This window comes from Curcuma longa, chromosome 10 (genome assembly GCF_044706935.1).
Source record: "Curcuma longa cultivar G26 ecotype Majalengka, Jawa Barat chromosome 10, ITB_CL_G26_1.1, whole genome shotgun sequence".
In the NCBI taxonomy this organism is placed as follows: domain Eukaryota; kingdom Viridiplantae; phylum Streptophyta; class Magnoliopsida; order Zingiberales; family Zingiberaceae; genus Curcuma; species Curcuma longa.
Window position 1 is genome coordinate 2,010,838 of NC_133870.1, and position 13,613 is coordinate 2,024,450.

General features: G+C 35.3%; 1 protein-coding gene and 1 pseudogene across 1 annotated transcript in view; one reads left to right on the forward strand and one right to left on the reverse strand.

The window, feature by feature from the left end:
- The window catches only part of LOC141836392 (uncharacterized), a 47,043-nt gene extending 36,031 nt beyond the window's left edge, over positions 1–11,012 (forward strand). Inside the window, exons 11-12 of the mRNA XM_074723876.1 lie at positions 1,441–1,611; positions 10,638–11,012. Coding sequence (XP_074579977.1) covers positions 1,441–1,611; positions 10,638–10,697 — 231 coding nt within the window. The 3' untranslated portion in view covers positions 10,698–11,012. The remainder of the gene's footprint in view (positions 1–1,440; positions 1,612–10,637) is intronic.
- On the reverse strand, positions 5,719–6,781 carry LOC141835785 (uncharacterized; annotated as a pseudogene).
- Positions 11,013–13,613: the final 2,601 nt, after the last annotated feature.

Consider the following 13,613-nt stretch of genomic DNA (forward strand, 5'->3'; position numbering starts at 1 on the left):
TGCCTCGTCGCGGTCGCGTATGGATTTTCTTTAAAACTTAACTTTTAAACAATAGGTTTAATAATCAAATCGTAGCTATAGTTGAGATAATTTAAATAGGCTTAATTAAAACCTCTTAAAATTTTTAGTTAATATATTTTATATTTTAAAAATACTAAATTATACCGGCACGGTATGATATGGTATCGAAACTGTATTGTTCCGGTCCAAGACCGAAACCTCGACACGGCTCAATATTTTAAACTTTGCTTGAGGTATTTATGGATGAGGTCTTTTCTGCAATAGGATGATGATAGACTATTAACAGTTTCTTTTACTAAACTTGTTGAAGAGATGAAATAGAACCAAGGTCTATCCTTTTGATCAGAGGTTGAATCGATCATCTAGAAGAAGAATTAGGCCAAAAATTAGGATACATTCTGGGAAAATGAAACTTCCATGGAAGAGAAGCAAATGAAACGCTTTCATAAAAATTCTCGTAGAATCGAGAATGAAGTTTTCATTCTGTACATGCCAGATCATGAATTAGTAACTGCATCCAATCTCCGAAAAAGTCCCAATTGTTTTGAACTTTCTATTTTTGGAATGGGATATTATCACAAAAAGGGGAGTTAAGGGTTCATGATCAGTGAATGGGTCCAAACTTGTTTGATTGGTAAATTGTAGTTTACATTAATTGTGTGTTTTGTAGATTGTGACGGTGTATTTACTTGCAGGTAGTAGTTATTTACTTGCAGTTCATTGCAGGGATAGTTTTTAATTGTTTAGCTTATCATTATTCATCAATTATTTCCTTTCCTTCACAAGATTGCAAGTGGATGCTGAATGTTACCATGACAAGGTGGATGCTTCAAGGATATTCTGCAATATTTTCTGAGGGACTTTTTTGTTTTTTATTACCATTTATTTTTTGTTTAGGAGTTGGAGTCCTTTATTCATTTTATTGTTCATATAATTATTTCCTTTTCACTAACTATGTAAGATTTTTTCTTATGGGTTTGTATTATGGAGAGTTTTAAAAATAGCCTATGTGGTTCTGTGGACTTGGTTGACTTAGTAGATGCCGAGATAAATTATCATGTGGCAATTGTGTGTGTCATGCCTTGCCTATGACCATAGAGACCTACTTGGGGCATTACAGGATCACTTCCATAGAATAGCTAAATTATCACTTCCATAGAATAGCTAAATTATATTTGTTTATCTGTACACTTATGAAGTTGGTAATACATGTCTACCAAATAGCAAGTGGACATCATGCATGTTTATAGTTGAAGAGTGGGTTCAATTGTGAACCATTCTCTTACATTTTCAGGTTAGTTGTGAGTTATCCTTGCAGAAAAAGTGTCAAACAAATTTACTGTTATGCACTTTTTTAATTAAATGTCCATTGTGTTTGCCATGCGATGCCTAAATCATGTAAGATGAATTTTCTTCTAGGCAATTGAAGCTGCTATTGAGTTGAACTTGAGCAAAGTGGAGGCGGGAGCTCAAGGAGAACATAAAATTCAGCGTGGTTACCTTCCAGTTACCACATTCAGCTGCCACTACATTCTGGATGATGATTTTCGAAAAGTGATAGACAATTTTCTTGTGTATGAAACTGAGCAGGTATGTTCTTTCATTTCAAGCTTCAGTACTTACGAGTCAGACTTTTATATGATGTACTTGTGAGGATTTCAATTTTAATTGTTTACTAACAACTAACAACCAAGCCTTTATCTCATTAAATAGATTTGGCTATATGAATCCTCTTATGCCATCGAGCCCGATCCCTACATATCCTTATCTAGATTTAATTGAATTTTATCTTATTTTATCATTGCTAACCTAGTCTTCTTTGGTCTCTCTTCCTCAATTGCTGTGTGTATTTGTTATGGTTGAGATATTTTTGATTGCCTAAATATATTTTGGTACTATCTTAAAAGTATCTCTCGGAGTTTCTCCAATAAGTGCAATCTTGACTTTCTCTATAATATTCTCAATTTCTTAATGTGTTTATTCTCGTATATTCACACATCTACCTTAACATTTTCATCTTTGCGACTATCATCTTCTACTCGTGTGCTCGAGTCATAGTCCATAAAATGTTCAATCATTATTTTGTAAAACTTCCTTTTAAGTTTTAGATGTGCCTTACGATAAAAAATAACGTCTGACGTGCTCCTCCATTTCAACTATTCTGCTTGTATTCTATGTAAAACATTAATATCAATCCCTCCATCCTTTTGCAAAAGGGAACCTATATACTTAAAAAACTCTTAGTTACTGATATTTCGTCATCTCTCATCATAACAATTATTTTGCTATGTCTATTATTGCTAAATTTAAAATCCATATTTTGTTTTTACTTTATTAAATTTAAAACCTTTAATTGTTTAAATTAAAGAAGGGGAGCCTTGGCGCAACGGTAAGGTTGCTGCCATGTGACCTAGAGGTCACAGGTTCAAATCCTGGAAACAGCCTCTTGCCAAAGGCAAGGTAAGACTGCGTACAATGGATCCTTTCCCCGGACCCCGCATGGCGGGAGCTTCGTGCACCGGGCTGCCCTTTAATTGTTTAAATTAAAATTTTGTATGCCTATGCACCTGCTATCAATAGTCTGAGAATGCCTTTGTTGAACAATATGTTCTCGTAGTCTTCTTATTGTGTTTGCCCACGGTATAATCTAGCCTTTCTAGTTTAGACCATGGTTTGAAATCTCATGCTGTATCGGATAAAACGGGTGAATCATTTTGTTCCGCCCGTCAATGTGCACTGGCACGAGGTTTGCGGTCGCAGTGGAGAGATGCGTGACCTCGTTGGCCGTGGTGGAGGGATCGCGCGACATCGTCGACCGCAACAGAGAGGTTGTGTGAGACCACGACACAAGGCATTGCGAGACGGGGGGTTTGATTTTTTTTAATTAAAAATTAGATTAATAAACTAAATCAACTCCTAGATAGGGATAATCTAAATAGGATTAATTAAACCCTAATAAAATTATCTCATTAACTATATATTTTATTTATTTTAATTTTAAAAATATAATAAAATTTTATTTATTTATTTATTATGATTCCATATTTTTTTCCTTTTTTAAATTTATATTTTATTTAATTAATATATTTTATATTTAAAAAATATTGAAATCATATCGGCACGGCACAATATGGTACCAAAATCGTATTGTTTCGTGACACAATTGATAAAATGACTGAATGCCTCTTTCTTTGATGATCTTTTCTTTAAATAAAAATTTTTGTACAAGCTATTTTAGACAAGAAAATATTTACAGCAATTATACTAATTACTACTAGTCTATGTAAGGTAAGAATATATATACAGCTAATATTACACATTATTGCTAATTTACAACTAATACACAAATTATGGTAAATTAGATCTTGAAATCTCAGTCATAATCTTATCAATTGACAACCCACAACCTCTGCCATTGATATTCCCCCTCAAATTGATGCTCGATGATCAGAGCATCAATTTGGTAACCAGAAAATGATGTCATTGTCATGAGAGAAGCTTAGTAAATACATCAGCAGTTTGTTGATCAGTGGTGATGTGAGGCAGAGAAATGACATGACATCATATCCTTCATGAATAGAGTGACAATTTACTTTGCTAGGTTGGCTATAATTTGGATAACACTAGTATTGTTCGCATAAAGCGGAGTGGGTTCCATTTGAGGAAACTCAAGCTCACCCAACAGTCCTCGAAGCCAAACAATCTCAGAAAACGCAGAGGACATAGCACGATATTCAGACTCAGTGGAAGATTTCGACACACGATCTTGCTTCTTGCTTTTCCAAGAGACAAGAGAGTTGCCAATGAACATGCACCAGGCAGTAATGGAATGCCGAGAATCAGGACAACCAGCCCAGTCAACATCACTATATGCAACCAAGTGAATAGGAGAATCCATAGGAAAGAAAAGACCTCTAGTAGAAGTGTTTTGCAGATAGTGAACAATGCGACGAGCAACAACCAAGTGAAGGTGTCGAGAGACCTACATAAATTAACTTGTTGGACAACAAAAAAAATGTCAGGCCGAGTAATAGTCAGATAATTCAAGTTTCCCACTAAATTTCTATATAAGGAGGGATCAGGGAGAAAATCACCTTCATCACGACGATATTTAACATTCACTTCTAAAAGAGTATCAATAGATCGATCATCTTGAAGACCGACCAATGCAATTATCTTCTGAATATATTGATGTTGATTTAAGAAAATACCAGCCGCTGTAGAGTTTACTTCAAAGCCTAAAAAATAGCGTAACGAACCCAGGTCCTTCATATGAAAAGAGCTTTGAAGGCGCTGTTGAAGCTGAGAAATCAATTCAAAGTCAATCCCTGTAATAATGATATCAACATATACTAGGAGCAAAACAATTCATTTAGCAGTCTTACAAAGAAACAATGAAGAATCATATTGACTCTGGACAAAAGAATGAATAAGTGTGGATCGAAACTTATCGAACCAAGCACGCGGAGCCTGTTTTAAACTATAGAATGACTTTTTTTAGTTTACAAACATCAGAAGAGGGTATAGAAAATAATCCTGGTGGTGGAGTCATATAAATTTCTTCCTTAAGATCCCCATGTAAAAAGACATTCTTAACATCCATCTATTGCAATGACCAACCCTTAGAAGCAGCAATAGCTGCAACAAGTCATATTGTCGTTATTTTTGCTATTGGTGCAAAAGTCTCCTCATAATCAATTCCATACTCTTGTCGATTTTTGAGTGCCACCAACCTTGCTTTGTATCGATCAAGTGAGCCATTGAATCTTAGCTTAATAGAATATACCCATTTACAACCAATGGGTTTGATACCAGTGGGGCAAGGAACAATATCCTAAGTATGATTTTTTAGAAGAGCTTGAAGTTCCTCTTGTATAGCTTTCTCCCAACATACATATTTAGTGGCTTGAGAATAAGAGGTAGGAACTATAATATCAACTAAAATCACAAAAAAAAAAACCATACCAATCACGAGGGCGACTGATGTGATTAGATCTTTGAGGAGCCACTGATTAATCAGAAAAACTGCAGTCAATAGAGCTTCCATCCAAAATCTAGGTGGAACTATTACCTCTAAGAGTAAAGTGCGAGCCATATCTAGCAAGTGACGGTTCTTCCGTTCAACCATTCCATTCTGTTGAGGGGTATAAGGGTATGATTGTTGAGATATAATACCTTTCTGTTGTAAGAAAACTTGGAAATCATATAAGATATACTCACCACCATTACCAGATCGTAAAACCTTAATGGAGGTGGAAAATTGAGTCTCAACATAAGCCATAAAAATTCTAAAAACAGTTAACACTTCAGCTTTGGTACACCGAAAATATATCTATATGAAACGACTATAGTCATCAATGAATGTCACGAAATATTTATACTGTGCATGTGAAATTATAAGAGTAATACCCCAAACATCACTATGCATAATCTCAAAACATGAATTAGCACGAGTACTATAAGTAGGAAAAGGTAACACTTTACTCTTGCCTAGTTTACAAATAGAGCAATTAAGAGATAAACTATTAGAACAAGGATTTTTGTTGCCAAGAAAATCATGATTTATTAAATGAGATAATATCACATTATATGGATGACCCAAACGTTTATGCCAAACACCGGCCTTATTTTCAATAATAATAGAGGCCAAAGACAGTTCTAAAAATAGTAAATTGCAATGGAAATAATTTGCCCACTTTAGGCTCCCTTGCGATCACCTTCCCTAACCTCTGATCCTGTATAAGACAACCACGACGAGAGAAATTTATATCACAATTATTATCCACCAACTGCCCAACAGAAATTAGACTAGCAAACAATCCAGGAGAGACAAATATATGGCGAAAAGAAGGTCCAATATCATCAATGACTGTAATTGGAAGATTACTACTATTAGCAATCTGAATATTTTATTTACTAGTATACCTTTGAAGATTATGCAGCCAATCAAGTGATCCAGTCATATGATTTGATGCCCTAGAATCAACAAACCAAGGAGAAGAAATAATCTTATCTTAACCATAAAGTCCAAGAGTAGAAAATGCTGTGATGATCATCTGTTGGACCATTTCTGGAGTAGCAAAAGACTGATTTGTGCCACCAATTGTGGTTGTAGAACTGATAGTGGTAGGGTCTGAGATAGCAACCTGAAAAAAGCTTGACCTTTTCGATTTTCTGGCTGTGTAGGATATTGTTTGATAATGTGTCCATTCTGTTTACAATAGTTGCAGAATTTTTTATCACAATTGCGGACATGCCTGAACTCTTTGCAACTATAATACTGCATTTATCCTTTTCCTCGGTTCTTCCCTGGAGTAGCATAAGCAACATTAACAACCTCAGATATCTCTTTGGATGAACCTAGAACAGCTTGTGTAGCCATTCTTTGTTCTTCACGTAACAATTCTCCAAGACATATATCCAAGGAAGGGACATGATTTCTATTCAATAATCCGGCTCATGCAACTTCAAATTTTGATCTCAGTTTAATCAAAAACTGATTACGTATACTATCTTCATAAATTGCTTGAAGGCTGGCTAAGACCTCTTTAGATACCTTTGAATAGATAAGACTAGAATATTCACTCCATAGATTAATAAATCCAGAATAATACTGCTCAATAAGGAGATTATCTTGACTAAAGTTACCAATCTTCAGTTCTAGTTGAAATCGTCTTGCAGTGTTATCTTGAAGATATATGGATTGCAAATAATTCCACATCTCTTTAGCTGTACTAAAGGATCGTAAATTGTTCACCATATGAAGTTCAATAGAACCTAAAACCCAAGAGATGATTTGAGCATCCTTTGTCTCCCATTGAAGAAGTTTTGTACCTTCTTTAGGAGTAGGAGCAGACCTGTTAATGTGATTCCAAAGTTCTTTCCCTTTCGGAAACATTCTAAATTGAAATTCCCAAGTTGCATAATTCTTTCCTGTAAATTTGATAGCCAAAGTTTCTGTAGATATTCTTCTAAGAAAATTCTTAGCAGCTATTATTCTAAGAAAATGAAATCTCAAAGCCAAAGTTGTTGATCAGAAATTAATCAATCCAAAAATTGAAAGAAAACTAGAAAACTTTGTAGGACAGAAAAAAACTAACAGAGATTCGAAGATTCAGTGATGAATTTCAGAGGCAGGCTCTGATACCATGACACAATTAATAAAATGGTTGAATGTCTCTTTCTTTGATGATCTTTCTTGTAAATAAGAATTCTTGTACAATCTATTTTAGATAAGAAAATATTTACAGCAGTTATACTAATTATTGCTAGTCTATTTAAGGTAAGAATACACATTACTGCTAATCTACACCTAATACACAAATTATGGTAAATTAGATCTTGAAATCTCAATCATAATTTCTACCATACTATTATCAAGTGACAACCCACAACCTCTTCCATTGATATTCCGGTCATAGACCAAAACTCTGATATGACTCGCGATTTTAAATCATGGTTTAGAGTAATTCTATTCATTGTCGCATGCAACATCTCTGTCCTGCTACTTGACAACTTATGTTTTATGGGAAAAACTTATGTTTTATCGGAAACCATTCGATTTTAGTGTAACATTGCCTAATCTGCCTTCTCTAGTTCATATGAATATAATTTCTTATGTCATGCAACATCATAACTCTGGTAGCTAACAAGTTATGTACGCTGGGAACCAATTCTATCATAGAACACAGATTCACCTAATCGGACTAGTTAGATCGTTATGTTTGATTTCAATCTTCTCTTATTAGGTTTTTTTCTCTTTTGAGCATTATTTATGCAAAGCATACGTGGCCGTGGCTTTGCATTAACAATTATGCACAATGCTAAAAGGGGAGAGCACATGGCTGACACACAATGCTGAGAGAGAAAATTACTCTGACAAGTTTATAACCACTTCATCACATGATGACACTAACATGGATCAGAGTGTCAATACAACATGCACCATCCTATTACAGTGGGAATCACAAAAAACTCTACACATCCCACAATCCGTATTGGCCATGAATCATAGAAGAGGCAAATCGAGGAAGTGGGAGAACTCTATAACACCCCGCTCGACTCTTTGTTCAGGGTGTAGAAGAATATTCCTCTTGGGAATACCTCAAGTGAGGAAGAAGAGACAAGAGTTTCACCTCTCCAAGCAAAGTAACTCTTTATCTTGAGATTAGAGTTAGTGTCCTCAGCAAAAGGTAATAGAAAAAGAGATGATAGAGACCAACAATAGAGGCTGCGACCTGAAGATGTTGAATGCTCCTTGAGGAGAAAAGAGTCAGGGTAATAATTCATGTTGTGTTGTTTATATCATAAACGGGGTGTGTCATTCAGATCATAAAAAAAAACAAATGAGATGATATAAAAGTAAATATATACATTTGAGTGTCCTATTCCTCAGTCCTTTTGCCTTGTTGTGACTTTCTCACAAATCAAAAAACACTAAACCACTCCTTCGCACTAGGGTAATAGAGCAAACCCTAATAAGATTGTTCAAGAATGGACTAAAGATAGAAAGCACTTTACCAAGGATGAAAAATATAATATCAACCCTAGAAACTAACCTTCTCGACAAGAATCACAATGAAATCATAACAGCTTAAATATCTCTTCGTGATCTCTCTCTAAGAGAGGAAATAAATACAAGGGGGAGGAGACTTAAAGATTGAAGACTATAAAGATGTCTCGATCAAAGAGAGGAACTTCAATCTTGAACTTTTGACTCCATGTTTACACTTTTGTTTTACAATTCCTAGGTTTATGACGTTGAATCTCAAACTTATCAAACTTTCATGATGTTTGTTGGATGAGGGAGAACCAAGTCTGAGATTACTGCAAATCAAAATGAAAATTGTGAGCTTTGAACATTTAAATTTGGGTCAAAGACTAAGCATACAATGCCATGAACGGCTCACTTCAAGGATATATTTGGCTGCTGCTCCAGTTTGCTTCTATAAATAAGGCATAACACCTTCTTCAGCTAATTCCTATTAAGATGCCCTCTTCTCCTATCCCATATTCATTCCAGAAGTAACTTAGAGGGTGAGGTTTAGTCATCTACCATGCAAACTCAAAGCCTGAGCCTCCTCAGCCTTCAGATAACCACTGATATGTGAGACTGCCTCATTTGCTTGACAACAAAAGTGAGATTCTCTAGAAAGTGAGGCAATCTACGTCTTACTCTGAAGTTAACACCCTTATGCATGGAGATCTACCCTTCAATGGAGCTACACGATCTTCTTGGTTGTTCATGGGCTGAGACGCACCTGACCCTACCCTTCCTTGACCGGGGCCTAACCCAGCCCATCAGAACCCAGTACAACCACACTGATAGGGAAGATAGAATGTTTGGCCCACATGCATCTTGCGTGGTTGGCTTCACAGGAAACCATAAACTTCCCACGATCCTTACATGCCTATAAATATCCCTTCTTGCAACAAGAGGATCAAGATTTTACCATAATGTTCACTCTCTACTTTGTCCTCTTCTCTCCCTTGTTCTGCTGGCAGATACAGCAGCAGCTCGCCTGCTCGTGGTGATACTTTAGACCCCAGCAAGAGGACCAAAATTTTCCATAATGTTCACCCTCTCCTCTATCCTCTCATCTTCCTTTTATTGTGTTTTGCCAACATCAGTTAACAAATTAAGTCAACAATTCTCTTACTTGACTCTGATACCTTGCTGAGAAAATTACCTTGAAAGAGAATCACCCACGATTCGATCTTCAAAATATGCAAGTATACCAAAAACATGCGAATATCAAATTCTAAAACATACCCTACTAATTCTTTTGGTTTTGTACTTGAGTTACTTTTTCAGTTTTAGGACATTGTTAGAGTGACAACCAGCTCAGGCATTTATGAGAATTGTTTATCTATATTGCCTTTTGTGGAATGTGGAACTGTCCATTAACTGTGTCAATGTATACATAGTTTTCTTACAAGTTTAGAGGTTTAACTGAGTTGCAGTTGCAGCCCATGTCTGAAGTTTAGTACTCGACAGTTTGGTAGGCTCCCAGTTGTATCTTCCTGGTGCAATAAAGATCCATGAAGAATTCCTTGTACACTGTAAACATGGATTGTTTACTTCTTTCAGTTAATATTTTGTCAATGTTGATGTGGCGATCATGTGCTATCTGATACCGGATCGTGTCTTTTAATCGTAGTTTACTTCTTCTGTCCTGCATAATGAGTTAAACTGCATAACACGCTGACTTTTTGTACTATCCAAGTATTCTCCTCTCAATGTGATGGTATACTTTAAATCTATTAATTCATTTCCCTTGACCAATGAGGCCATGATACACTTGTTAAATAATTCTTTGTGGAAATTTAAGTTGGGTTCACCTGGTATAACTAGGAGAGGAAGGAGAAGAGGCACAAAAGCAACACAAAATGTGTGAGCAATTTATGATTTATATAAATTTTTGTGGCATTTTCCTTCCCCATCCTCCTATCTTTCTAATTGAATCAAGACAGTGCTGGGGCATTCATGGATGCATACGCATCATCCTCTAGGGAATTCTGTCGAAATTCATGTATAAAAATGACACAAACAGACAAATTCTTTTGCACAAATATATATTGCAATTGTTTTGATGAGTTAATTGTTTTGTTGGCAGGTTAAGCACGTAATGGAGTTGCTTCATGAATCTGGCCCCTTCAAAGAAGGAATTCTATGAGCATCGCAGCTTCTATTCCTCCCAGATAAATAGTTGAAAGAGAAGCAGCACGCATCATATGATGTTTGTAAACCCGGTCAGAAATTCTCGCTGTTAAAATGAAATGGAAGGAGGCTGGTATCAGAGTTCCTCTTATTATCTAACCATCATTACATAATTTATTTGTAATTTATAGTTTCGTAATATTGCATAAAAGAGAAAGGAAATCGTCTTCATTAGTTTTTATGTACTGAAAATTTGTGATGGTGACTCAATGTCTATGGTGCTTTTTGTTCAAACAACAGAATAAAAGAAAATAGTTATTCTTATAAAATTAAACAGGTATTTATTTCTATGAAACGCTACAAAGGTATTTTAATAATAATGTTTTAAAGACTTAACAATTTTTCTAAAAGTGATGACTTTTTAGTGAATAGATTTGTAGTATGAGACCAGGGTGCTTTAGGAATCTAATCATAGTTCTTAATTGGATTTGGATATGGTTTTCCTTCTCTTATTATTTTCCTTGGAAACTTTTCCCTTTAGCTCGCAATGCTGCAACGATCACTTCGACCGGGGATGTTGGGATTTCAGCAGGTAGCTGGCCTTCATTGCAGCAATTTTATTGGCGTCCTTCAGATTGAAGAGTGATAGTTTGCATTTGTTTTTGAATAAGAATATATAAATATAAAAAAATATTTTGCTTGTGTTGATGATGATTACCTATCTAGCCATATGCCTATTGGCTATCCACTTTGGCATAAAGTGGAATTTGTCACTCTAGTGGTCTCACACGGTCAGTCCCACGATCATTTGTGAGGAGGTAAATTGAGAAGCTGCAATTGATCATGACGGAGGAGGATATTATTTCGACTTCGTCGAGATTCGAATCCTTATCCTTTTTTGTAATTCTGTTTCATCGTAATCAACTCAGTTATGCTTCGGAGGCACCTATTAGCTATCTAGAGTGGACGTCTGATTGCTCTCCTTTATCATTCACTCTTTTTTATTTTTTGCTTTGGATAATCCATGTATAACTCTTTTGAATCCATTAATTTTAAGGTGATTGATCTGATTCTATAAAAAACAATTCAACTATAAAGATAAATTAAGAAAAATGAATAGTGAGTTATTCATAGTCAATTATCTTTCCATTGGAGAAAATTAATCTGTAGTGCATTATAGTTAGGAATTGATCAATGGATGTTGGGTTCACTACGCAAGTACCTTACCATTGCATCGTAATCTTAGAGGTACATATCTTCCGAAGATAGAGTTCAAGGTTTAGCAAGGATTAAATCTCATTATTGGGATTGTAATAGATTTGTGTATGTTGTTAATTTGGAGAAGTTTAGTGGTTCTTTTATTATGATTATAGCATTCTATCTTAGTCCGACTCATAGCATGAAAGTTGGATTAAAAGTGGGCCAAAATAGTATTAGTGATATAATCATTATTAGTGATATTGGTTTATTTCATAATTTATTAGTTTAAGTTTGACTTTAAATTTTGATATCTTTGCAAAGAATTTAAGTTAGGTCTTGCATTTGTATTTGATATATTTTTAAGTTGTGGAAGAACTTAATAAGATATACATGGAATTTGAGGAGCTCATAACTCAACGAGGTCAAGTGTTGATGATCACTTGACATTACTAGGCATTACACTCAATGACTTAGAGGTCCAATGGAGTTTGGAGAAGGTTGGATGAGACATCCAAGTGACGGTAGGATAAGAAACATCAAGGTAGTGTTGGAGCAACTTATGTAGCATGACTTGACGTGGACAAATTGGTTGGTTCGGTGGCTTAAGGTTTGTTAGAGATCAAAGAAGAATGATATAAGAAATTCAAGGGACTGCAAAATGAAGAGCATTGAGGCATAACGTTGATAGAAGTTGAAAGAAGATAAACTATATAGGGGAAGAGTGAAAAATATACTTGGAATGGGCGACTCACTGCATCCAAAGAATTGAGAATCGAGAAATGACCTTGGTGGGGAAGTCAAACCGTAGAAGGTAAGCTTTTACCCAAGTTGTGAGAGTTGAGCGACATATATCATTAGGACATGGTATATCTCTCACTCAATTATTATGATGATCATAGTTAGGGCTTTAGTCGAATGAAAGTATTTCTAGTCAATCAGCGAGATGAGTTGATGAAAGAGTTGACCAAAGTTGATTAGTCAACGAATATAATATTATTGTTCATGGATGAGTTGATTGAGCAATTAACTAATTTGTAATCAATTGTATAATAGTAAATTTTAACCAACGGTTACTACAACAAGAAATTCAAAAGTAGTCATTGATTTGATAAAGTTATACCACAACAATTTGATGGCTTGAGGGCTATAATGGATTTATGATGGATTTTAATTGATTGAGATAGCCATTGGTATACTAAAGGCTGAAGTAATTGAAAAATCAATTGATTGACGATAGATTTAGTCTAGTGATCTACAACGGACTAACATAAAGCTAAAGGAGATTGAAGGCTATATAAAGGGGACTAATGTGAGCGTTTGAAGGATGATGAAATAGTGATTGTTTTAATCTATTTAGCCTTTCCTTGTAATTCTATTAACTTTCTCTAAGCTTCATTGTGATGTTCATGTTGCAAGAGGTTTCTTCTTTAAAAGTTATCCACGAATGAGAAACATAGTGGGCTTTTGGGAGTGAATGACCAATAAGTCATAGGTCATGGAGTAACAATGGGGAGTTTCAAACCACACATACTTGATGAAGACCACTAGATACTTGGCATGTAAAATGAGAGCCTCTTAAAATGAAGGTGATTTCTATGAGGAAGAGTAAGGGTTTGAGTGTAAATGTACATTTGAGAGGAAAGGAATTAGACTTAAGTGCGTACTCTTCTCTGTAAAACCTTCAACCCGCCACCTTACAGCGGCCCCACACGATCGGCCCCACGATCATTTG